Source organism: Paroedura picta, chromosome 4, assembly GCF_049243985.1.
Source record: "Paroedura picta isolate Pp20150507F chromosome 4, Ppicta_v3.0, whole genome shotgun sequence".
NCBI classification, from domain to species: Eukaryota; Metazoa; Chordata; class Lepidosauria; order Squamata; family Gekkonidae; genus Paroedura; species Paroedura picta.
The window spans coordinates 112,247,815-112,271,951 of NC_135372.1; the positions used below are offsets into that span (position 1 = coordinate 112,247,815).

At 44.2% G+C, this 24,137-nt stretch overlaps 2 protein-coding genes across 11 annotated transcripts in view; one reads left to right on the forward strand and one right to left on the reverse strand.

Annotated features, from left to right (window-relative positions):
- The first annotated feature begins 1,853 nt into the window (after nt 1–1,853).
- On the forward strand, nt 1,854–7,826 carry MYOG (myogenin). Its single transcript, XM_077335115.1, has 3 exons — nt 1,854–2,466; nt 5,243–5,324; nt 6,946–7,826. Exons 1-3 carry the CDS (start codon nt 1,912–1,914, stop codon nt 7,065–7,067), a joined length of 759 nt encoding a protein of 252 aa, XP_077191230.1. The 5' UTR covers nt 1,854–1,911; the 3' UTR covers nt 7,068–7,826.
- A 2,765-nt stretch (nt 7,827–10,591) lies between these two features.
- PPFIA4 (PPFI scaffold protein A4) overlaps nt 10,592–24,137 on the reverse strand; it is a 146,379-nt gene continuing 132,833 nt past the window's right edge. For 6 of the 10 annotated variants that reach the window (XM_077335121.1, XM_077335116.1, XM_077335119.1 and 3 more), the window contains 3 exons: nt 15,609–15,786; nt 13,339–13,516; nt 10,592–11,768 (listed from right to left, as the gene is read on the reverse strand). In XM_077335121.1, coding sequence (XP_077191236.1) covers nt 11,582–11,768; nt 13,339–13,516; nt 15,609–15,786 — 543 coding nt within the window. In that variant the 3' untranslated portion in view covers nt 10,592–11,581. The remainder of the gene's footprint in view (nt 11,769–13,338; nt 13,517–15,608; nt 15,787–24,137) is intronic. The other 4 variants (XM_077335125.1, XM_077335122.1, XM_077335126.1 and 1 more) reach the window with 2 other exon arrangements.

Genomic DNA, 24,137 nt, shown 5'->3' on the forward strand with positions numbered 1-24,137 from the left:
TCCACTGTGAAAACTGCCAATTTATACTCACGCTCTGTTTCCGGTTAATTGTTGTCGTTGTCATTCAGTCATGTCCAACTCTTGACAATCCCATGGCACAGCTGTCACCACAATCCCCGATCCTGCATCACCTTCCTCAGCTGTGTATGACTGCTGAGTCTACTTAAAAGCCTTTGACGAGGAACTTTACCAAAATCTTTCTGTTTTCTGCTACTAATGTATTTGGATAAATATTGTTGGTCTTTATGTTTTTTGTGAGCCTCTTGTGGCGCAGAGTGGTAAGGCAGCTGTCTGAAAGCTTTGCCCATGAGGCTGGGAGTTCAATCCCAGCAGCCGGCTCAAGGTTGACTCAGCCTTCCATCCTTCCGAGGTCGGTAAAATGAGTACCCAGCTTGCTGGGGGGTAAACGGTCATGACTGGGGAAGGCACTGGCAAACCACCCCGTATTGAGTCTGCCATGAAAACGCTAGAGGGCGTCACCCCAAGGGTCAGACATGACCCGGTGCTTGCACAGGGGATACCTTTACCTTTACCTTTATGTTTTTTGTAATATGTTCCTTAGAGCATGGGTAGTCAACCTGTAGTCCTCCAGATGTTCATGGACTACAATTCCCATGAGCCCCTGCCAGCGTTTGCTGGCTGGGGCTCATGGGAATTGTAGTCCATGCACATCTGGAGGACCACAGGTTGACTACCACTGCTAGAGTCCCTTTTTACCTGACTGATCATTGACTTGTGTTTATTTCCAAAAAATGTGCTACTCCTCACCGGGAGAGATTATTCCGCCAGGGGCTCTTCCTCCACCTATGGAGCTCCACTTCTTGACTGTTCAGGCCTGAAGCTGAACTACTTCTTGTGGCTGTCTATGCAGTTGTGTGGCAGGGGAGTTTATTCCGCCGAGGGCTGAGTACTTTCACCTGCTCAGTCCCACTGCCTGGCTGCTGCCACAATTGTATCAGTATATTTTTCAGTGTATTGTGATTTTAGATTGTTGTTCTTTTTTGGCTTTTGCAGGCAACTTTGAGCCCTGCTTTGCAGAACAAAAGCAAGATAAATATTTAAATAAGTATAAAAATGAATAACAGGTGTATACTAGTAAAACTTTTTTTTATATAAGACTCCATCATGCTGGATTCATTGACTGCCCTGAGCATGTAATGCTCATCAGAACAAGTAAGCTGAGACACAAAAGAAGAGTGGGAGACACAAGAGAGGTGTTTATGACAGGATGTACCAATTGGGCCAGAAGGTTGAATTCTTGTCTAGACTGCTCCCTTTATAATGGAGGGAGATTCTGTGCCCCCTGCATGAGAGGCAGAAAATCAACTGGCGACGTTTCTCCAGCACGGATCTGCAATGCTGGGAAAAGCTTTCCCATCCAGGGCTGCCCAGGGCCTCGTGAGGCTGCAAAAGGCTCGCCACCCCGATCCTGCCACCCAGGTCAAGGCGATACTGAGGTGTTGGAAGAGAGAAAAGGCTGTTCTGGGGGGGGGGGGGTTGACCTGCCTTTCTTCCTGTCCCTGCATTACTCCTCTCGGGGGAGGCTGGGGAGTCTCTGCCTGGGCGCTGGCAGGCAGCAGTAATTGAAAGGAGCAGATGAGGCAGGAATGCCGCACAGAGCTGCCAGCTCGGGGAGCCGACTGCTCATCAATATCATTGTAGGAGAGCAAGTGAAAATAAATCCAATGAGGCCGTTGTTTGAGAGGCGGCCCGGCTTCTCTGGAGCACATGCCAGCTCCCCCCACCCCTCCAGCCACAGCACTGCCCCAAGCAGCAGACTAATCCCCACAAGGAGGGTACATGAAATCAGATGGACAAGTTTTGATGCGAAGCAGCAGCTTAGGGCAAGCTCAGGTTTCCTGGAGGTTTGCTATATTTATCTCTGTGATTTAATGCCAGCACGGGGTTTAAATGCCACCAAGCAGTTGGTGCGAGGAGCTGGAGTTTCACTCCCCAACGCAGGCTTCTCCTTGCCAGACGCTTGCGATGGAACTCCTAGAGACCAACCCCTATTTCTTCACAGAGCAGCGATTTTATGACGGGGAAAACTACCTGAGCCCTCGCTTGCACAGCTATGAGCAGGCGGCCTACCAAGACCGCGCGGCCGTGGCCCTGTGTCCGGAGGGGAGGGCTGGCTTGGAAGAGAAGGCCTCCGCCCTGCCAGACCACAGCCCCGGCCAGTGCCTGCCATGGGCGTGCAAAGTATGCAAGCGGAAGAGCGTCTCCATCGACAGGCGCCGTGCCGCTACCCTGAGGGAAAAGCGCCGGCTGAAAAAGGTCAACGAGGCCTTTGAAGCTCTGAAACGGAGCACTCTGCTGAACCCCAACCAGCGGCTGCCCAAGGTGGAGATCCTGCGCAGTGCCATTCAGTACATTGAACGCTTGCAAGCGCTGCTGAGCACCCTCCATCAGCAGGAGCAGGACCAGCGGGAGCTGCGCTACTGTAGCAACAGCACCCAGTCGGGGGTAAGTGCCAAGGGAGGGGAGAGAGCCACCAGGAGACCGTCAGTGTTGCCCAAGAGCACGTTCCTCAGCTAGCCCTGGGAACCAGCACTGCTGGCTGGTGGATATCCCACAGCAAAGGACTCCAACTTCTCTGGCTTCAGTAACTGGCCCCGCACACCAGAGCTTTCCTTACCCAAAGCAAAGTGGGTTGTCGATATCGTGCCTTTGCTCTTCCTGCACAGGGGAATGGACCTACCCTGTTCTCCAGTGTATTCAGTCTGTGCATCCTGAGGCAACTGTAAAATCAGCCTTCTGCATAGAGAAGTCAGCATGGGCTGGAGGATTATCTTCTTTACACATACATTCAGCCCAGTAGGTGGGGAAATTTATTTTAGTGAGTGTGAGTAATCATTAGGGGTTGATCTTCAACAACTGGTTACACTTCTGCATTGTGGCACAGTTCAAGTACAGCCGCAACTGTCCAGGGACCTCCCGCCTAAGTTAATGGAGTGTCATTCCCTTATTCAAAAGGATGTCTTAGCATAATCCCTTGCCAGTCAAGCATAGGATGCTCACTCAGAAAATGTGCAAAAGAGGCAGTATGAGATATATATACCGAAGATGGGCATGCATAGCAAAGTAACAATTGACTCAGCCCTTACCACTAACGTGACTGGAACACCAAATTTTAACCAACAGATGGCACTTCAGAAACAAATTCCGGCTCATGTGCCAATGAGAAAGGATGGGGAGTGGGGCTTGAGACGGGGACAGCTGTTGAGTTCAAATGGGCAACTAGATGTCTCCATTTAAAGTTGCACAAGGGCATTTGGGTACAAACTGCAGCCTTTTATTCCTAGGAGCCAGAGCACCTAATTCAAGATGCATAAAAATGACTGAAAAGCATTCTTGGTTTTGCTTCATTGGGTGCCAATGGTTTTGTGTGTGTGTGTGTGTTCCTCGCCACCAGCAGAAGAGCTTGTATAGGAGCTTCAGACTTTTGTTTTTCCAAGCTCCCTTCCCTGGATATTCAGATCCTGCCCTATATTTTATTGAAAGGGGCTTGTGACCTCTGATTTGCATGCAGAAGGTCCCAGGTTCTGTGCCCAGCATCCCCCGTTAAAAGGATTACATCAGAAATAAAGTCTTGGAACCAAGAAGCGTTTCAGCTGGGAGGGGGATCATGAGACTTGCACGAGCAAAAGCCATGTGGGATAGGGTCAATACAGTAAAGAAAGAAATTGAGTAGAAAAGTTGGCTGGATCTAAGACCACTACCTGAGACTTTGGAAAGCCACTGCTGATCTAGTAGACAATATTCGCAGACTAATAAGCTCCAGTGTAAGACAGGTTTGCAAGTGTTTTTTTATTTCATGGTTTTCCTATTTAGAATGAGAAATACTTGCTTTTAAAATATTTACTACTTTTATAGATATTGTACTGAAGTCTTTTTTTTTTACTGGCATGGGTGCAAAAATTTGTATTCTATGTGATCAGTTTATAGTATGATGAATATTAATTCACTGCATTCAGACTGCCTTAGTTCTTCTAAAGTTTTACTTTTAGCTTAGTTACAATACTGGATGAATACCTTGTCAGCCAGTACCTGGGGAAATGCAAAGTTCTCAACACAATAATACATCTATTGTTATTGTGGCTGCCACATGGAATGTGCTTGCATAAATATCTCAGGCACCAGTTGATCATTGCCTGGGGTGTCATTTGAGACAACTGGCGGGGTTCTCTTGCCTGGCCCACTTTGTCCCCTGGTTCTATGAGAGCCAATCAAGCCCCTGTGGGGAAAAGGGCACAACATTCTAAGGGACCAGGTTGCCCAGGGAGCCCAGCAAGGTCCTGCTTGGAGACTGTAGGGATAATCTAGCATGCTGCTGGCACTGGACTTGAACTTGCAGATGTCAAGATTTTTGAGTTAAGAAATATTTTTAAGGCATGTTTGATCCTTTACCACGCAGAAATGCCCTAATATAGGGCAGCTGAACAAAAGCAATTTAAGTAAGTCCTTTCAGCAAAAAGACATGACAGAATGCCATACTTTACAGCATGAATGTCTTTGTGTGTGTGTGTGTATGTAGGAAATTATAGTTCCTGGTCAGCCCAGTCACCCACTGTCTTTTTTGTTGTTGTTGTTAACAAGAACAAAGCAGACTACAGCTAGGAATAAAAGCCTCACTTGCCTCTCAGTTACTGGCCCCTTTGGATTCCGTGAAGTGGTAACTTAGGGGGAAAAGCCAACCAAATGCTGGCTGTAGTTACACAGTGAAGCAACTGCAGGACTGCACATACACCCCCACCCCCCCATGCTCCTTCTAGTCAGAATCACAGAATCAGTTTTGGGGCACAGGAATCCTCCTGCCAATCCGCTTCCTCTCTCTCTGTTACTTAAGCACTCACCTTTACCAGGAACCCTTATCTTGCATTTATGGATGAGGGTGTGCCAAGTGTTTGTGGCCATCACATAAGTCATGATGGGCGTCAGTTAATCACCCCTTGGTTCTTTCTGGAAGAAGGCAGAACTGGGATAGAGCTGCAATATCAACTTTCCAGTACCTGTTTTGACACAGAAGCAGGACATGAACCCCTTCATCCCAACCCCAGTGGAATCCTCTTTACAATGTAGTTTCATGCATTGTGGGTTTCTTTAATAAACCTCTTCAATACTCCTGGCAAATGAATTATTTCCAGGAAGAAGAAAGGTGTCAGCAGGGAAAACTTGTTTGAGGGTGCAGTCACAATTGGGTGTCTGTGTAATTCTCAGGGACCCTATCTTATGATTCCAGGTATCCAGTGAGCATGGATCCAGCAGCACTTCATGTAGCCCAGACTGGAGCACCCAGCTTGAGTTCAGCACTCATCCTGGAGGTAAGCAGCTTTTCTGTTGACTTTTTCTCATCCCAGATTCTTAACACAAAGGGATCTCCCACCATCCACCCCCAGCAGGATATGCCCAGTGTTCCAGGAACGTTGTGACAAACTTAGTTGGTCCACTATGGATTATCAGTGCTCTTCCTGGCATTGCTGTGCTGTGTGTACTCTCTTCCTCCTTACGGAATTTGCCCTGACTGTCCTGGCAGAGAGCTGGTGGGAGCATATTCCCAACTTTTATTCCCAAGAAGTTAAGAGATAGACAGGCTATGTGAAGTGATAAAGCTTCTAAGTTTCCAACCAGACACCAAGTGCAGCCTGGTAAAGCTCCCCTGGGATCTAAAAGTCCACTTTCAGCCACAGGAGAGCCTGAACTATCACCTTTTGTTCATCAAATTCTGGCAGAGAAACAGTTGTGCGCAACTTAAAAGCTTCTCCCAAGGAACAGAATCTGTGCTGTCACAGATGTAATCAGATTTGTAATATGTCCCTGAAGCGCAAACAAGTGTATTCACTGAGATAACCCAAATGTTTAATTATGAGCTTTCCCAGTATAATGTTAAAACTTATCTCTAAAACTTATCTCAGGCCCACACGTAAATAACGGCTAAAACATAGATTCAAACTAGTTAAAGGCTACAACAAGGATATATACTAAGTAGGTAGATGGTCTTATCTTTTTAGGGAGCTAGTCTTTAAATTACTGAGGTTTCAAACTGGCTGTATTTTTTAATTGTTGTACACCACCAAATGCAAAGAAGGGTGGTATATGTAAGTACTTTAACAATATGATCTCTCAATAAGTTATAGTGATGGGACCTGGAAGTTATAATTTAGGCCCCAAATCTCATAACTCACACTGAATGTCATGGATCAAGATCGGGAGCTGTGTTTGTCTGTAGCAATAGAAAAGAGCAAGAGCTTAGTAGCACCTTAAAGACTAAGAAAATTTGATGGTGCTTCTTCAGAGCAGTGACTTATGAAAGCTCATTCCCCGCCACACATTTTGTTAGTCTTTAAGGTGCTACGGGACTCTTTTCTACCCATGGTTATTCTTCAGGACTGGTCTACATACTGTTATAACCTCCCTTTTTGGACCTGGCAGGTAAGTTCTGACCTGAGGAGAGAGCTCTGCCTCCTTGGCTCAGGATAGTGACAGGCCTCTCCGATTTTGAGTACTTAGTGATCAGCCTGTTTCAGGGATACACTGTTTGGTTTGTTGGAGAAAATCCATGTGTACATTCATACGTTTCTACAATAGGCCAAGTAGCATGCCCAGGACTATTTCAGGTCAGGAAAACTGGATAGGAAAGGCTGAGGCAAAAACCCTTTTTCACCCATACTGCAGTAGCAATTCAAGGAAACCGAGGGGAATCTGCAACTCGAGAATTACACAGAACACATGGTGGGAGCTCTGGACATAACTTGTGTGTTGCTGGATAAGTAGTTCAGATTTTGGGGGTAGAAATTACTTCCAGGGAATTCTCACAATTACCAGGCCTGATCCCAGCCACAAAACATTTGTGACTTTTCTTTAGGATTCCCCCCCCCCATTTGTTCAGAAGCCCCTGGATTCCGAAAGAAAGCCACCTTCTTATAGCTACTTTGTTCTCAACAGATCATTTGCTGAGCGATGATTCGTCTGAAGATCGCAACCTTCACTCACTGTCTTCAATTGTGGACAGTATCGTTGTGGAGGATGTAGCCGTTGCGTTCCAAGAAGAAAGGTCTCAGAACTGAGGATACAGGAAAACATGCCCAATCCGCTCACTTTTTAAAATGAAAGTCACCAGCAGCAGATTGTAGAGTAGAAGAAACATGACACTAAGACTTTACAAATGGGAGAAGCTCTCTGTGTCTTCACTAACACTGGAAGATGCTCCAAATGGGAAGAACTCTCCTTCCCTTCTAACACTGGATGAGATTTTATTTCCCTAGCCAAAGCCACAGACTTTACCTAGTGAAGCCACTTATCCAATTCTGTAGGTCTGAAAAGCTGTTTTGCTTCCCACCCACCCTCCCCCAAGTTCAAAGGGAAGCTACTGAGAAATGTGCCTCATTATTTTATTTATGTATCTGCTAGGTCTCCCAAAGGTAGTGTGACAGTGACTTCACTAATAGCAAATATTTCATCTCTGGAAATTGGGCTAGAATTGGCTGATAAAAGCATTCTGATATATTTTGGGAACATTAATTAAGGGTGAAAGGACACCACTTCAGTATATTGAGGAAGGATTTCAGAGTAACTGTTTTCTTCCATATGTAGAAGTTTTGCTTCATTGGGGGCCAATGGTTTTGTGTGTGTGTGTGTGCACTAGTGTGTACTTTTTTAAAAGAAATACTATTTGACCAACTTCTTTTGGCAGTTTGCAATTTCCAGGCACTGAAGCCATATAAATACTGCCACTGAAGTTTTTTCTACTGTGTGGAGTTGCCATTTTTGTATTTTTGCTAACTTATTGTGAGATTTTTAAAAAAATAAAGGCATTTTTGTTTGAAGTGTCTTATGGAATTTGTTTGCAAAATGCATTCAATGTTACAGGAACATTTCTTTACAGAACAGCACAAGCTCCAACTGGCTGTCTTTAGAGAGTAGATGCATATACTCAGAGAACATGAAGAGACAACTAAAGCAGCCATTCTAAGCCTTTTTTTAACCATGGCCCTTTAAAAGCTCTTCTCAGGTTTCAGGACCCCTTCTTAGGCCCAGCGCCTTAGCTAAGCTATACTCAACTTATCTTATACACACACACATATAAATACACATATACATACACACATATACACATGACAAAAAGGGCATTTCATTGGTTCAGTTGCCAGGGGCCCCAATTAACCACTATGGCACCCTTCTCACATTTTTTTCAGTCTGTGCCCCCGCTTTCAAAAGTACCATGGTCCCCGAGGGGTCATATGGCCTCTTGAAATGGCTGAGCTAGAGCACTGTCAGCAGAAAACTCATACTGAATCAGATAAAGCAATATGGGGACCATTTACAGCAGGGGTAGCCAACCTGTGGTCCTCCAGATGTTCAAATGCTGGCAGGGGCTCATGAGAATTGTAATCCATGGACATCTGGAGGACCACAGGTTGACTACCCCTGATTTACAGGACTATGAGATGGTGGTGATGACCACAGAGAATTTCTTCCCTTGCACTATCCTTGCATCAGCTGAATCTTGTCCAGCAAAATTATATACAAAGGTTAATGACATCTGGGTTTAACAGTCTTGATTCTAACCTGGATATCATATATGTTGATTTTGATCAGTTGAGTACCAACAGGATTGCTTGGTAGGGTCTGGCAGCCAGGCCCAATATAAAGTGCTGGTTGATACCTTTAAAAGCCCTTCAGGGTTTGGGACTCCTATACCTGTCCAACCACGTCTCCCAGTATCCCCTCATGAGCAGTTGCATTCCTCAAACAGCCTTCTCTTGGTAGAACCCTCACCTATTTATGTATTGATTTGACTGATTTTAGACTGTTCCTCTCCACAAGTAGACTTGGTGAGATTTACAATAGTTACAGTTACCTGGGGATGACCTATTTGGTTACAGTCTAGTGACAGTCATTCTCCATGGTAGGTCTCCTTCTGTGGAATGGCGTACTGTTGTGAGTTCAGGCTTCAGGAAGCCTGTTTATTTAGATAACTGCTATGCTGCCTCTGCAAGAATCTGGCTGAGGTACTTTATAAAACAAAAACAATAAGAGCAAAACATTAGAAGGTGTTAATTAAATTCCAGCATTAAATGTTTTGTTCCAGAGAGCATAAGGCTCTACAGTAGTTTCTAGTTATTGATGTGCTGGGATCAGTCTCTTACATGGCCCATGTCTTATCCCACATGGAATTCTGACTATGATTCTGTTCCTAGGTTTTTTTCAAGTACAAATATGAGCAAATGCAAGCTTGTCTGAAAATAGTTTACAACGGAGACTTTAGTCTTCTTGATTCACTATTGGAATTTGGGAAAGAGTAGCAGGGTGCCACCATAAAACAGATATCATGTTGAACCATGATCTTTGCCACTTGTATTTTGAAATAAAGTTTCAGTGAAATGTTTCACTGAAGGAGGGGGAAATGGTTGATTTCAGTTGGGGGGGCAGTCAAGAGAACTTTCAGATAATAGTGTAATGCAGGTTAAAATTTATTCAATAGTAATAAAATATGGTGGCTCCTGGTCTTTGCAGAGTCCAGTTGAAGTCAATCCTATGGACTTTAATACATTTATGTATAATGGATTTTATTTATGCCTGTATATGCACACATGTACATAAAGATATTCTGGTAAGGTTGCTATCATTCTGCTGGAAGTGGGAGATGTCCTGCTCCCAGCATGCTTGTTGCCTGCTGCTCAGCTGGGTAGCTGGTGGAAATGCCTGGTCAAAGGGGAGGCAGGCAGAATCAGTGCCCACAGCATGATGATGATGCTTCCAGTGTTACCTGGAAATTATGTCTTTATGCCAGATGATGCTCCGGTATTAGCCCAAAACTTCATAGTTATACAACGATGTTTGAGGCTAGAAAATAACCCCACCAATCTATTCTGATGTTGCAGTTGCTAGGAGGTTAGACTGGGTTCCCTGACTGTGGGGACAGTAAATCCTCCACTCACATTTTCTTGTTCTCCCTCAATATTCCCACCAGAATATCCATCCAAAGCTAATAAAGAGGCAAAAAAAAGGAAGATGTTTTTTAAAGCAGCAGCAAAAGAGCAGCATAGGTATGGCCAGAATGGCATCAAGTGCTAACTTTACCATGAGCATAGAGACATTGATCTGTTGTAGAATCCATGTATGATTTTTTTTGTCATTGTCTCTCCCCCCCCCCCCCAATCCTGGGTTTCTTGCTAACCTCACAAATTATGATTCTTCGGTCATGATAATTAATTTGGCTTACAGGCTTTCAAGCATCATCAGTCTTAAGATTCAAAAAGATAGTTCTAAGCACATATACACTTCAAGTGAATCAGAAGAGACCGAGTGGTTAAGTATTCTCCATCTTTCACACCATCTGTCTAAGCACACAGATCAGCTGAAGCCAGAGGAAGCAATGAGCAGCTACGCAACTAGTGGTCAGGGTTGGCCCACGTGCCCAAACTGGCATTAAAACTTTGTTCTATCAGATGGATGATCCAACTTTTGATCATGCCTTTCTTTTATTTATTTTCTACCCTTCTCCTTGATCCAGAAAGATCTCTGAGTAGTTGAGACTGCACAGAGAGAATATATATGAATGTAGAAGAGAATTATGAATACACCAGCCTTGCTTTAAAATCTGGTTTATTGGAACACACTTACACCCATTCCTGACTTGTTTGCAGGGTTTGGAATCCATGCAGTACCAATATGACAAAAGAAATAGGCAATTGATATAAAGGGATCAGTTACTCTTTAAATTAAAAAAATATTTAATACTGTATTAGGCAAGTCGTACACCAAAAAGACATTGCAACTGTACAGTCTCTTGGATATTGCACTTCCAAACAGCACGGTATGAGTATAGGGCATTCCAGCCACCAAGAAATACCACGTCAGTAATAAGGGGCCACACAAGGCAAAGGCAGCATGAAGAGACAAACAGATCCTACCCTAGAAGGAAGAAACAGTGAGGAACCTTCTGGATCACAGGCTACCTGTAAATGCAGAGAGAAGAAAGGGGGGGGGGATTTTCTGTTTGTCTACAAAGATAGAGAGGGCATTTACTGTGTACCCAACAGAAAAGTGGGGACTGCACTTTGTACTCCCAGCAACAGATTTTGTACATGACATGGGACCTCAAAGACATACGCACTTGCTTTATAAGGTTATCTCTCTTTCCTTCCTGCACCCAATACTTTGCCATGTTTCCAGCCCCATCTCTTTCATTTCTGAGAGCCAAGATTGCCCATGATTCTCTTTGTTTCTTAGGCATAGTGGCCAGACCCAGCAGAAGCATGGCAGGGAGAGAACCAAGTTGGGTTTTACTATATTCTCATTGCCTGATTTCCTTGGCAATAATCTTATAGAGTCCTATCAGTACTGCTGCTCTCTGGTGGTAATGGCAAAAAGAAGCACAGGAAGATAATGGTGCAGGGATTGTTGTCGACCAACATCAGGTTGTCTCCATGTCTTACCAGACCTTTGTCAAGATCACAGCATCACTCAAAGGGCTGACCTGGGAGGAGAAAAGCCTGTTCCTTTTCTCAGCAAAGGGTGGGTCTATAACCAAGGAAAGGAGGAGAGAGAAGTGGGAAGCCACAGATATAATTGGGGTTTAAGGACACCAAACAGGAGACCAGGGATTGTGTACAAGCAGGAGGAAGAGTGTCCTTTTGGCCACATAACCCAAAATGGTTGGCCTGTAGCTTCCGTTCTTTGGAGCCAAGGAGCAAGCATAGTCTGGTCTCTGGCCTACTCTCGGAAAGCAGCCAGTGTATAACCGTACAAGTAGTGGGAATGTGCTGAAAAACAAACAAGTAGAGAGGATATATTAACACAAGTGGGTACAGTGCTATGGTAATCTGCTTTGACCCTGTGCTTCCACTCTCATGTGCCAATCTAATTTTGCTCTGCTCTAGCAGCTGAGATAGCCCAGGCATGAACCTGCAAAACAGACAAGCTACTCCAAGATTGCCTCCTTCCATGACTATGCATAGGGAAACAGATCTGCTCAAACAGTGGCTGTGGAGGGTTCGTCCAATTCAAATAAATGGCAGGAAAAAAAACACAGTCATCCTCTCTGTCCCATTTGGCTCCTCTTATTCACTAGTCTTTCACAAACAATCACAATCTGCACTGACAATACAGAGGTGGCATAGAGGCTGCTACAGCAAACACAAGGGAAACGGTAGCTCATTCATGGGCAAACAGACTCCTCACTGAACAAAACCCAGGTCTATTCATGTCATTGGGAGTGCCAGGACTAATGCTGCCCTGAAGAGAGGGAGGAAAGCCTGCTATCTTTATCCAACAGCTGTCATCTTCCTTTCCATAGTTGCCTCCCCAGTCTCTATTCAGCACATTCCTCCTCCTCCTCATTGTTGTTATTGTGACCAGTACACTTTTGTCAGCACTTCAGGCACTTGCATCTCTTTGCCAGGGAGCTCTCAGACTGCCTGGTACCCTGCTGGATGGTGAGCAGATTCAGTAACATTCTGGAAAAGGAAAAAGTGTCTAAGTAGCTCAGCTATAAAAATGGACCCTGGCTGCATCCACCTACCTTATCAAACTCATCTTATGTGTGTGTGTTTTTAATCAAGCTTGCTTGAAGGTCAAGCCGGCTTACATGAAAATGTATTCCTTATCTTAGCTATTATCTTAAATCCCTTGAGCCCACTGCTAATCAATTAATTTTTCTAAGGAAGGGTGTTTAGTTTCATGATAACCTTTCCAGAGAGAAACCAGTGACCTCATAGTCAAGTAGGGATTAGGATATAGGCTTCCCACATCATTCTTACTATTACACCAGGAGGCCTTTGATCTCCATTGGTTCAAATATATTTAAGAGCACAGAAATAGTTGTCTCGAAGATTGTCCAGTAGACCAAAAAGAACTACAACAGCAAAGCCAGACTGGTAGTATCTATAACATGTGCTGAAGTCCCTCCTGCAAAGAGACATCTATTCCTGCAAAGACCAATGAGGAGATAACCTTCATAGTAGTCAATGCCAATGACTACTTGTGTTTGTGTTCAGGTTAGGCTGATTCAATTAACCAGATTGCCAAAAGTCACATGTCAACTGTACTGAGTTCTTGGGTCTGATATAGAGATAAGTACAGTCTGTGGATCAGTGTGGATGCAGTCCATACATACACCAATCCTAGGCAACACCCTTTGTTCTCGTACTGTTTCCTGTACATCCATCTTAGTGCTACAGAACCAGAACAGCAACACAGAAGACACAAAGAGCTATGTTTGGAAGCACAGAGGAAATACGCTCAAATGCATATTGTATAGAAATTCTGGTTTCGTCCATGAAGGTCTGTGAAATACTGTGATTGCAGCTGCCCTGTCCTAGTTTCTAAGCTTACCTGGAGCCTGGGCCAAGTCTCATTGGAAACTGAATTTCAGCAGGAGTATGTGCGAACTGTGGACGTCTCCAGTCTTTGGGACCCAGATGCTCCAACTGCAAACCATTCACCAACAACACACAAAAGCATGCTATTAATGAGGACACCGCACTCATGCAAACCATTAGACTTGGGTTGCCTGTTGAGGAGGAAGATGTTTTTGTTCAAGCTGTTATAATATTTTTGTGAACAAAGAACTAGTATCTGGTGCTATTAATACATGTAAAAATACATGTAAATGTGTAAAATTTTACACACTTTTTAACATCTATATGGTCCGGGGCTATGGGCTGGGATGCCACCAATATGCGAGTGACACCCAGCTCTACTTCCTAATGGATGGCCAGCCGGACTCCACCCTGGATACATTTGCCAGCTGTTTGGAAGCAGTGGCTGGATGGCTCAGGCAGAGTCGCCTGAAACTCAACCCCTCAAAGATGGAGGTCCTGTGGCTGGGCAGAAGAGGGCAGGACCAGGAAGCGAGCCTCCCATACCTGGACGGGGTGCAATTAACACCTGCACCAGTTGCCAGGAATTTGGGGGTGACATTTGATGCCTCCCTCTCTATGGAGGCTCAGGTCACCAATGTAGCTCGGACGGCGTTTTCCATCTTCGCCAAGCCCGGCTACTAGTGCCCTACCTGTCCTCGGAACACCTGGCCACAGTGAGCCATACAACGGTCACTTCCAGATTAGACTTCTGTAACTCGCTTTATGCAGACCTTCCCTTGTCTTTGACTCAGAAGTTACAGCTGGTCCAAAATGCGGCTGCCAGGGTCCTCACCAGAACATCTTTGAGGGCCCACATTCAGCCGGTGCTTTGTCATCTGCACTGGTTACCAGTCTGTTTCCGAATCAGATTCAAGGTCTTGCTTCCCTTTAAGGCTATACGCGGCCTGGGTCCCATCTACTTGTGGGACCGCTTGGTTGCTTATGCCCCCCGCAGAGCACTCCACTCTGTGGGTATGAACTTACTGGTTGTCTCGGGCCCACGGGATGTTCGCCTGGCCTCGACCTGGGCCAGGGCCTTTTCAGTCCTGGCCCCAACCTGGTGGAATGAGCTCCCAGAAGAGCTAATGGCCCTGCGGGATCTACCAGCTTTCCACAGGGCCTGCAAGATGGAGCTCTTCCGCCAGACATATGGTTGAGGCTGGGGCAGCTCTCCCACTAATCCATCGGAGGATCCCCTCCAATATTGAGATCTCTAACACTGAGATCATTGTTAGATCTATTGAATTGGCGCCACCCTTTTTCTGAATATTATTCTCCCCACCAGGCTGAACTTGGGGGAAGTTGGGTAAATATGATTAGAATTGTGACCACTGCCGCTTATGTTATATGTGACATGTTGTTTGACGTAAATTGGGTTTTTAATGGAGATTTTATTGTGTTTTAACTGTTTATGTTGTAAACCGCCCTGAGACCTACTTGGAGAAGGGCGGTCTAAAAATTAAATTATAATAATAAAATTATAATAGAATGCTGGCACAAAATGGAGAGTGAACTAATGCACATATGGCCTCAAAAAACAAAAATTGTAGTAAATTTGGACATGTGAACATCAAAAATGAAGCCTAAAGGTGCCGGACAATGTTATAGTCTACAAATCAATAGAATTAGGGCAATTTCAGAACTTGGTAGAGGTTGGGAGTTAATTTGTTCTCTAGATTTCTAAAAAAATTTATGAACCCTAATAACCTTCTATTTACAAGGGCTTTGGCCAGAACCAAATGTGAAAGAAACCAGTAAATAGATACTAATGACATTGGTTCTTCATCTTTTTTGTATCTCTGCTTTCAAATTAAAGGAACTAAAAGATAAACTGTGACCTCTATTTCTGTTCAGGACGAAAAATGTTCATCTGGGGCCCTAATGACAGATGTTTTTGTTTCTTTTTTATTATTCCTTCTCTTTCACAAAACCCTTTTTCCATGCCATCTCCCCACAACTCCTAGCACATGCATGCTTGTCCCTGCAGGCAAAACGTGGCTCCAGGGAGATGACAAATATAGCAAAAAAGCACAAGAGATGGGATTGTGGGATCTGTTTAAAACTATCATTGCAACAACGTAATCTAACCCCCTTCCCTTGTGGCTGCCTTAAAGTTTTATATCAATGGAAGGCACGCCATGCAGCATTCAGATACCTGAAAGATACCTGAGAGACAGAAGATGTTAGTTTGGAATTGTTCATTCAGTATACAAGAACAGCAGCAAAAAGCCTAAACAGTACCTTCTGGTGGCATTTTCTTCGGTGGTGCTGAAGGAGGTGGCAGAGGTACTAAGGAAGTCACTCGGAACCCTGCTGGGAGAGTCTCTGCTGACCCACTGAGCATGTTGATGCTGTGAATGTCTCGCGGTCGGAAACGCTTCCGCCAGGAAGGAGTTCGCCGAAAGCTCTTATCATCACCCTATACAGGAAGGGAAATTATTTTGTGCATCATTTTTCTTTCTTTGTTCACTGCAGAAAGTGTAGGGCAGGTACGCATGCCACAACCACTATTTTCAGGAAGGGTTCTGAAAATTGAGTCCAATTAAGGTGACACGAAATTAAGTTTTAGATCCATTCGGGAAATTAAAAGAACAATAAATCTCCAGGTCCTGGTGGCATATATCCAAGCATTCTTAGGAAACTCAAATATGAGATGATTGAGCCTCATAACCCGTATATGTAACTCAATCTTTCTCAACTTTTTAACTGTTAAGAAACCCCTGAAACATTCCTCAGGCTTCACAAAACCCCAGAAGTGCACGATCATGCAGAATATGGTTGGGAAGCATAGCTGTGTACACACCGACCTGGGGACCCTCCCCTCCCCACCCCTTCCAGGCTCATCATTGGCCATTTGGGGAGGGGTGGGTTGACATGACCATATATAGTCTTATCACCTGATAAATGTTTAATGAGTGTTAAAAATATATAAAAAGTAATTAACTCCCCCCTTTTCAGGAAACCCCTTCAGGGTTGTCAAGAAATCCCAGGGTTTCACAAAATCCTGGTTGAGACAGCCTGATGTAACTTATAACTAAATTCAACCACTGTACCAGTGGACTGGATAAGAACAATTGTTACACCAATTTTTAAGAAAGATTCTAGAGGGAACCAGGAATTACAAGCCAGTTATCCTAACATCTGCCCCAAGCATATTAGTAGAAACTCTAATCCTGCCAGCATGGCTTCTGCAAAGGGAAGTCCTGTCTTTTGGAGTTCTCAGAGGAAATGAAAAAACATGTAAATAACAGTGATCCAGTAGAGCAGACATTATATACTTGGACTTTCAAGAGGCTTCTGGCAGGATACCTCATGAAAGACTCCTGAGTAAACGTAGAGGTCATGGGATAAGAGAACTAATTATTTGATGGATTAAAAACTGATTAAATGACAGAAAGCAAAGATTAGGAATGGATAGTTCTGACAATGGAAGGAAGTAAGAAGTGGGATCCCACAATGATCAGTATAGGGGCTAATACTTGGCAATAACTTAGTGACTATTTTTTATTATTCTATTTATTAGGCTTACTCTGTAGTTAAAGTAGGGGGTTGGGGGAGTTGCACAGGGTAGATCTAGTTAGGCTAGGAATTCTGGGCTATAGCAGGGGTAAGATGATTGGTGGGGGAAATTAATGAGGAGGGACACAAGAAGGGCTGGGGATCCCAGTTCTGATGAGCCAAGGGAGGTATCATGGTGGGAGGAGGTTGGACAGTAGAAGGGCTGGGAGATACAGAGGTTCCCTGAGCCTGGCTAGCAATTGTTCGCAGCCTGGGCCCATATGGATACAGTCGCAACCCTTATAACCTCCATCCTAGGAATGCTGGAGTAGAGGCTAGGGTGGCAACAACACTGATGTTGTGCAATGTAAGGCCTTGACACTCCACTCTTATTTTGCGGAGCACAAGGTTGACCCGGCACTTGTGACTGAGCCTGGGTGTACATGGGTGAGATAGTCACCCTGAAAGAACTTGCACCATCTCAGTTTTCAGTCCTCCAACAGTCCCAGGACATGAATGGGGAGGTGGCTGTTCTGGTTCGGGATTTGTACATCTCCAGGGCATTTCTGACCCTGTCAATTCTGGAGATGGAATGTGTCAGCCTAGGGTTGGATTGAGAACTTGGCCATTGGGTTGGTGTACCATCCACTCTGTATAATTTAAAATATACATTTACTAATAGCATATAGTAGAATAATGCATTTGAGCACATAAATAAGCACAGGAAGTTCAAAGTTTGAACAGATCAAGACTCGGACCTGGGGTAAACCATGGCAACATTAATGTTCTCACAATTTGTTGCTGGACCCAACCATCCGCTTGGCTATACCCTTGATTTGATTTTTGGTGCTGGAGTAAAAGTGGATCTGATGGCAATTAACCCCATTCCATGGTTGGACCACTATGCCCTGAATGCCCAGTTCAGGGTCCCATCCCTGCCCTGTTTGGACAGCAGGCGGATTTCAGCCCACCCGCAGAGACTTATGGATACTGTTGTGTTCCTGAATGCTCTTCTGCAGGACCTGATGCCTCCCAGCAACTCATTGGTGGCCTTGGTTGCAGATTGGTACTCCTGCTTGTTGGCCACCATCAACAAGATTGCTGCCAGTGGCCTCTCCACCCTCACCTCAAACAGGTTCCACTGTATACAGCAGAGCTTCAGGAGAGGAAGAGGGAATTGAGACAACTTGAGCAAGTGCAGAGGAAAACTCACGACGAAGAAACAAGAGCATCCTATCACATGCTTAAGAGGACATACGAGATAGCGCTGCAGACTGCAAAATGTGAGTTTTATGCGACCTCTAATGCGTTCATGAGCTCTTGCCTGGCCCAATTATTTAGGATGGTTTCGACTCTTACTGCTCTTGAAAAGAGTGCATAATTCTAGTCAATTGGATTTAGACTGTGAGCCATTTGTGAGCCATTTCACAGGCAAAGTCTCATTGCTCTGCATGACCCTCCGTCCACAATTGATACAGAAAAGAAACTGGAGGATCCTCGGCCACCTTGGGAGAAAACATTTGATGGTTTCAGGCAGCCCTCTTTAATCAAAGTAGACAAATTGCTTGGCTCAGTGAGGGCGACCAAGTGCCCCTTTGACCTGTCTCTCCTAGCTCCTTAAACGGGGCGACCAGAGGATAGTGGCCCCCCCTCACGGATATTGTCAATCTCTCCCTATCATCGGGAAAATTTCTAGATGGGCTGAAGGAGGCAATGATTTGCCCCCTGCTGAAAAAAACATTGCTTGATCCATGAGACCCGATCAACTACTTCCCTATCCTGCACCTTGCGTTTCTAGGGAAGGTGGTTGAGAGGGCCACCATGAATCAGCTCCTGGCAGTCTTGGAAGAAGCTTTGGCCCTTGATCCACACCAGTCTGGCTTCTGACCTGGCCACGGGTGGAGATGGTGCTGGTTGCCCTTATGGTGGATATCCACACCAGCTGGATAGTGCTCCTTGTGTTGCTGGATCTGTCTGTGGCATTTAATGTCAACCATGAGTTGCTAGCCCACCTACTTCACCAGGGCTAGAATAGAAGGGACAGCCTTGCAATGGCTGATCTCTTTTCTCTGGAACCACACAAAGATAGCTGCAGTGGGAGAGGAGCAATCACAGATTTATCAACTTCATGCAGAGTCCTGCAAGGGAAGGTCCGTTCTCCCATGCTGTATAACATCTAACCCTCTGGCCCAGCTGGTCTGAAATTCTGGGCGGGGTTATCATCAATATGCCAATAACACTCTTGGGGCAGCTATATTAGTTGCCAGTTGTATTCTGGAACAAGTTTAAGGTTTTGGTTTTGACTTTTAAGGCCATGCATGGTCTGGGCCTAGTGTATCTAAGAGACCATCTGACTCCCTATGCCTCTTGCAAAGCATTGTGCTCTGTATTTTTAAACAGACTGGTGGTTCCCTGCCCAATAGAGGTTCACCTGGCAATTTGGTTCTAGCCCCAACTTGGGGGAATGACCTCCTAGAAGAGCTAAGGGCTGTATCAGAGCTCTCATGGTTCCACAGGACCTGTAAAATGGTGCTCTTCCCCCAAGCACTTAGTTGAGGCTGGGTGATGGAACATCGACTGGGTCTCTCCTCCAAACACCCCACCATATGTTTGGAGACATGGTGGGCACTGTCCAATGAGCTGCAAAAAGGGAGTGGGAAGGGGTGGTTGAAGGTTGTATTGTGATTATTTTATGTTATGATTCTATCTGACGTAAACTGCCTCAAGGTGGCTGGCAGAGAGTGGCAATTAATTAAAATATAAATAAAATAAATAAAATGTATTTATTTATTCATAAGTGATCAGGATCTAGAGATAAACAGTGTAGTGGCCAGGTCTGCAGATGACACAAAATTATTCCAAAGATCCAGGAACTCTGCAAATTGGGTGACAATGTAGTAAGTGAAGTTCAGCATTGGTAAATGTAAAGTGATCCACATTGGAACAAAAAATCCCATTTTCAGGTATACGGTGATAGCATATGAACTTGCTGAGATTTAAGAGGGGAAAAGATCTTGGGGTTGTAGTTCCTCCAAAGGAACCGGCTGGCAAGTCTGTGAGACAGGATGCTGGACCATTGGTCTGATTCAGAAGGATTCTTATGTTCTTACCTCCCGCCATTTACTCTTAGATTTTAAAATTATAAAAACCTGTAAAAATGAAGTAATTGCTTATAATCATCCCAGATAAGCCTCTGCACTTAGTCCTTAATACATTTAGTATTCCTCAGTTTTATCTGTATAATTTAAAATATACATTTAGTAATAGCATATAGTAGAATAATGCATTTGAGCACATAAATAAGCACAGGAAGTTCAAAGTTTGGACAAGTTAGAACAAATTGTGAAATAAGATCATTGGAATGCAAGGCACAAAAGATGTCTTCCAAAAGCTCTCTTAATAGATAGGAGTTATTGCTTGCACTGTTATACATGTCAAAGTTCACTTCCAAAACTATACCTAGGGTTCAGGAGGCAGCTGCCAAGCCTCCTTTACTCCCAAGCATACAGTGTTAGAGAATAAAATACCAACAAAAAGAGTTTCCCCAATAAGGAATTTAACACTAATCTCCACAAAACATCAGGGGAAGCTGGAGTTTTGTACATATTTTCAGGATTACAGCAAGGTTGACACCCTCACACACATTTGCAATGGTACAGAGCTTTAGAATAAGCTCTCCCACTGGCTTTTCAATGCGAGTTTTCAGACAGTCAATCTAATGTAAAATGGTGTAAAATTACAGACTGTCAGATATCCAGATTGAAATACTGTCAAAGCTTACTTGATGGCCTTGGGCCTGTCACTCTCATCCATACTCACAGTGTTGTGGTAAGTCTAAATTGTCACATTGAGTTCCTTGGAGTAATGGTGGGATTAAAAACAAAACAAGTACATTATTCATACTAATGAAACTGATTTCAATTTAGGACTCTAACTTGTTCAGAGGTTCCCAATGTGTCGCTCATGGGCACCATGGCACTTGCTGACACCTTTCCTGGAGCCAAAGCATTTTTAGAAAATAGATGGGGCTGGGTGGGGCTTTTGCCCAGCAGGGTTTCTGATTGGTCATGAGATATTTAAAAACATTGCTTTGGCAGCTGCTGCGACCACAGCACAAAGTATCTTCACTGCATGTATCAATAGTAAGCTGTGCGTATATAAGACAAAAAATTGAAACGATAGGGGAGATCCTCCAGGATATGACTGTGTCCAGGCTTGTTTTTGGGATGATAACTTGCACATTCTAGGTGCTTTGCTAACTTTTTTTTTTGCCACCAAGTTACAGCCATGTTATGGCAACCCTGTAAGATTTTCACTTTCAAAACTTTCAGAGATGGTTTGCAACTTCTTGGCTCTGTGTAGCAACCTTTAACTTAGCTCAGCTTTCCACCTAAATACTGATAATGGGTTGACCCCTGCTTAGCTTCTGATATCTGACCAGGGTGTAAACTGCATGGAGCTTTTATTCCAATCCCAGGTCGATTCAGTCCCTGCCGTCTACACAGAATGAGATTTCCTTTTTGATTATGGGCGATTTAAATTTTCCTTCTGCAGCAAGAAGGGTTGATCCAGAGTGACCCTACCTTTATTGTGCAATATCTTAGTGTGCTTTTAACGCTCAATATTTAAAGATTCAGATTGAGAAAGCAGGCTGTTTTGAACCTTTGAATAAGGGTGTCGTGGTAGCGACACCCTTATTGGCCAAAGGTGGCCATGTGACAAGCTTGCCTTAAAGGAGAAGCCCCTGATTTCTCTCAACTTCTGCCAGTCTTGGAATTTTTTCTCCCTCCTCTGTCTTCTTCAATCCTCTCTCCCCCCCACCCTCCAAGAAATGAAAGAGGCTCCCTGTTTTGCTCCTCTCCTCCCCCTCAAGAAAAGAAAGAGGCTTGGCTTCCTCCCCCCCTTCTGAACTACCCCCTAACCATGTGCAGAACACTTTCCTGTTTCAATGGGGGGGGAGAGAAAGACCCGAGTTCAAATCGATCTGAATTCAACAGGTTTGACAATGGAATAAACAATGGAATAAACAAAGTGCAGACTCTACCAAGATCAAGGTAGCCTAGGACATCCAGGTCAGGACAATTTCAGAACTTACACTCCTCAGTCATGGATAATTTATGGGATAATTTCAGTGGGCAATCTCCCACCTTAGGCTGGAGGGACTTCCTCCAGTCTAAGATGATCTTTCATTGGAAAAAAGAGGTCTTCTAATTGGAAGAAGTCTCTGCAAGTAGGAAAAAGCCTTCAAACTTGCTCAGTGGAGTGTAAGATGCAGGCTAGTGTCACTTAGTGCCACTCAAGACAACAGAGTAGTTTGCTGACAGAGTCCTGTTTTTTATATAGAATGCAATGAACATAAGTACTTGAACTCTAAACTTATTTCAGGATATACTCCACAGGGGATGAGTGTTCTATGTACTATTGAATTGAATGATTAAGTCATAAAATTTTATGATGGAACTCTCTCACAGGAAAATATATTTTAGATTCCATTCTGAAGGACTGAGTGTCTATATGAATGCAAGTACATGCTATCCATAGTGGAAAATTCTTGGCAATCAAAATTTATAGAATATCAAATTGTTCTTGCTGATGGCAGAATCAATATACCCAAAATACTAAAGTTTTGAACCACTTAAACAGTTATTACACTTGGTATATAGGGTATAATTTTGATCTTTATAGAAACAGATATTTGCGGGCAGCTTTGAGAGTGTATATTTTGTTTTGTTTTTTAGGAAGAATCATGACTCAGACACCCAGACAAGAAAATCTTCCAGAATATTTTATTTTTACAAAACATTAATGCAGGGGCTTGACTTGGGGCTGACCACAGATCTGTGCTTGAAGTGCAACATGGGACACTTCTACTTGAGCCACTGGCAGAGGTTGGTAAAAGTTTTCTGTGTTTCATAGATAGTTGTGTGCAATTTTTGGTGCTTTAGTTTTTGGCTCACAGATATACACTTGGTAAGGTGAGCTTTACATCACTGGATGTCCTTCATGATTCTGGTTGAATAATTATAATTATATTTAAATTTATTGCCCACCTCTCCCCAATGCAGCAGATACACTTACCTTTTCAAAGTGTGCCACTACAGGTATGTGTGATGATCCCACCATGGCTATTTTCAAATGTTATGTTACTTTAAGGATGCCATGAGAAATAGTATCCTGAATGCCACCTTCTTTCCACGGTGTTGAAGGATCAGCCATACTAGGTCTGACAGCTTTCAGCATAGTAGATGCATGTGCAAAACTGCCCTTAGGGGTCATAATTCTACCAGTTTTTCATTTGATATGCTCCTGAATATACCATAGAAGGTACATTCTACATCTCATCTTGATCCCATATCCATAGATTTACATGTTGTTTCTGGATCCTTCACAAGAAAAATCTGTTTCACTTATTATACAGAACCAAATTAGGATTTGCCACCAACTTTATATCAAATAAGAAGTTGCATCTAGCACACCTTTAAGTATGATACACCTTTCTATAAATATGTGTTTGTTTCATTCACTCATACTAGAGGCAAAGTCCACTGCACCCAGAAATAGAATGGGTGCTAGCACATTCATCTCCATTATGACTTTCCTGGGTTCTGCTCCCACCCCCGCTACCCATCCGATCTTGAGATCCAGTGTGGTGAAGTGATTAAAGAGTAGCAAATTCTAATCTCAAGAGATGGGTTTGATTCCTGCCCCCTCCTTCATATATATCTTGGTGGGCCCATGCAGCTGCCTCAGCCTATGCTGAGGCAGCCGCATTGGTTGCCAGTCCTGGCCAGCATGAGGTTCAAGGTTTTGGTGCTGACCTTTAAGGCCATCCAAGGCTTGGGCCCTGCCTATCTGAGGGACTGCTTGGCTCCTTATGCTGACCGCAGGGCTCTCTGCTCTGTGGGTGCTAATCTACTGGAGGTCCCTAACCCTAAGGAAGCATGCCTGGCCTCGAACTGGGCCAGGGCCTTTTCAGTCCTGGCCCGACCTGGCAGAATGAGCACCAGGGAGAGCTGAGGTCCCTGACGGAGCTATTGGAGTTCTGCAGGGCCTGCAAAACAAAGCTCTTCTGCCAGGTCTTTGGTTGAGGTCCGGGCTAGGAACAACAGGGCCCCTACTCAGGCTACATGGTAACATCTAGCATACCCCACCATGGGGGGGGGTGGATGGCCGGTGGGATGCAGAGAGGGAATCCACCACCAATCTTGTTTTGTCTTTTTAGCTCATACTCTTTGTTCTGTTATGGGATGGGATTTTTATAACATGTTATAG

What these genes read in the sequence shown, in the direction of transcription:
- MYOG (XM_077335115.1), top strand. Translation starts at nt 1,912, where the DNA reads ATGCCACCAAGCAGTTGGTGCGAGGAGCTGGAGTTTCACTCCCCAACG. An exon ending in GCAACAGCACCCAGTCGGGG is followed by an intron (nt 2,467 to 5,242) that starts GTAAGTGCCAAG and finishes TTATGATTCCAG; the next exon opens with GTATCCAGTGAGCATGGATC. An exon ending in GTTCAGCACTCATCCTGGAG is followed by an intron (nt 5,325 to 6,945) that starts GTAAGCAGCTTT and finishes TGTTCTCAACAG; the next exon opens with ATCATTTGCTGAGCGATGAT.